Source organism: Limulus polyphemus, unplaced genomic scaffold, assembly GCF_000517525.1.
Source record: "Limulus polyphemus unplaced genomic scaffold, Limulus_polyphemus-2.1.2 Scaffold4275, whole genome shotgun sequence".
Taxonomy (NCBI): domain Eukaryota; kingdom Metazoa; phylum Arthropoda; class Merostomata; order Xiphosura; family Limulidae; genus Limulus; species Limulus polyphemus.
In genome coordinates this window covers 58945-59508 of record NW_013669885.1, presented here as the reverse complement: position 1 = coordinate 59508, position 564 = coordinate 58945, and the positions used below count along the sequence as shown (strand labels likewise).

Below are 564 nucleotides of genomic sequence, written 5' to 3'. Positions count from 1 at the left end.
AACAACAACACCGAAAGCAGAAAATACAATTGCGAATAACCTTCCAAATATGAACCTACTACCCCTTATTACATTTCAAGGTTTATAGCACGAAGATAATATTATCAAAACATAGACGTCACGTGCTATCACTCTGCGAACCTTTAACCAACTCTACATAAACCATTACTTGCAGCGGCGTAGGTTTGTTTGCAAAGCGGGTTTATACTTGTCAGTAAGGCAATACAAACGAATTGCCTTTTCTTATTCTCTCTGTTGTTGTTCATATTTTGGATTATTAGTTATTTTTACTTGCTGAAAGTAGCTCGGTATATTAGTAAATTCAGTTGAAAAAGTATAAATATCTAGTAATGAGTTGGGAGGTTTATGGCGATATAGCCTCATGTGAACCGTCCTTCAAATCCAAAATTATTCTTCCAACTCGGGCATTCAGGTAAGTGAAAAATGTGTTTCTATAACTAAAACGGCAATATTCTAAGTACTTTTCTAGCTTATTTTTATACTATTCAATAACTTTTCAGTTACACTGGAGTCCACGCATACTTCACTAACAATCTGGATCTC

The 564-nt window shown here is 34.8% G+C and overlaps 1 protein-coding gene across 1 annotated transcript in view; it reads left to right on the top strand.

The window, feature by feature from the left end:
* Positions 1 to 243: 243 nt before the first annotated feature.
* Positions 244 to 564, top strand: part of LOC106470893 (GRAM domain-containing protein 1B-like) — a 38254-nt gene continuing 37933 nt past the window's right edge. Inside the window, exon 1 of the mRNA XM_022399533.1 lies at positions 244 to 433. Coding sequence (XP_022255241.1) covers positions 351 to 433 — 83 coding nt within the window. The 5' untranslated portion in view covers positions 244 to 350. The remainder of the gene's footprint in view (positions 434 to 564) is intronic.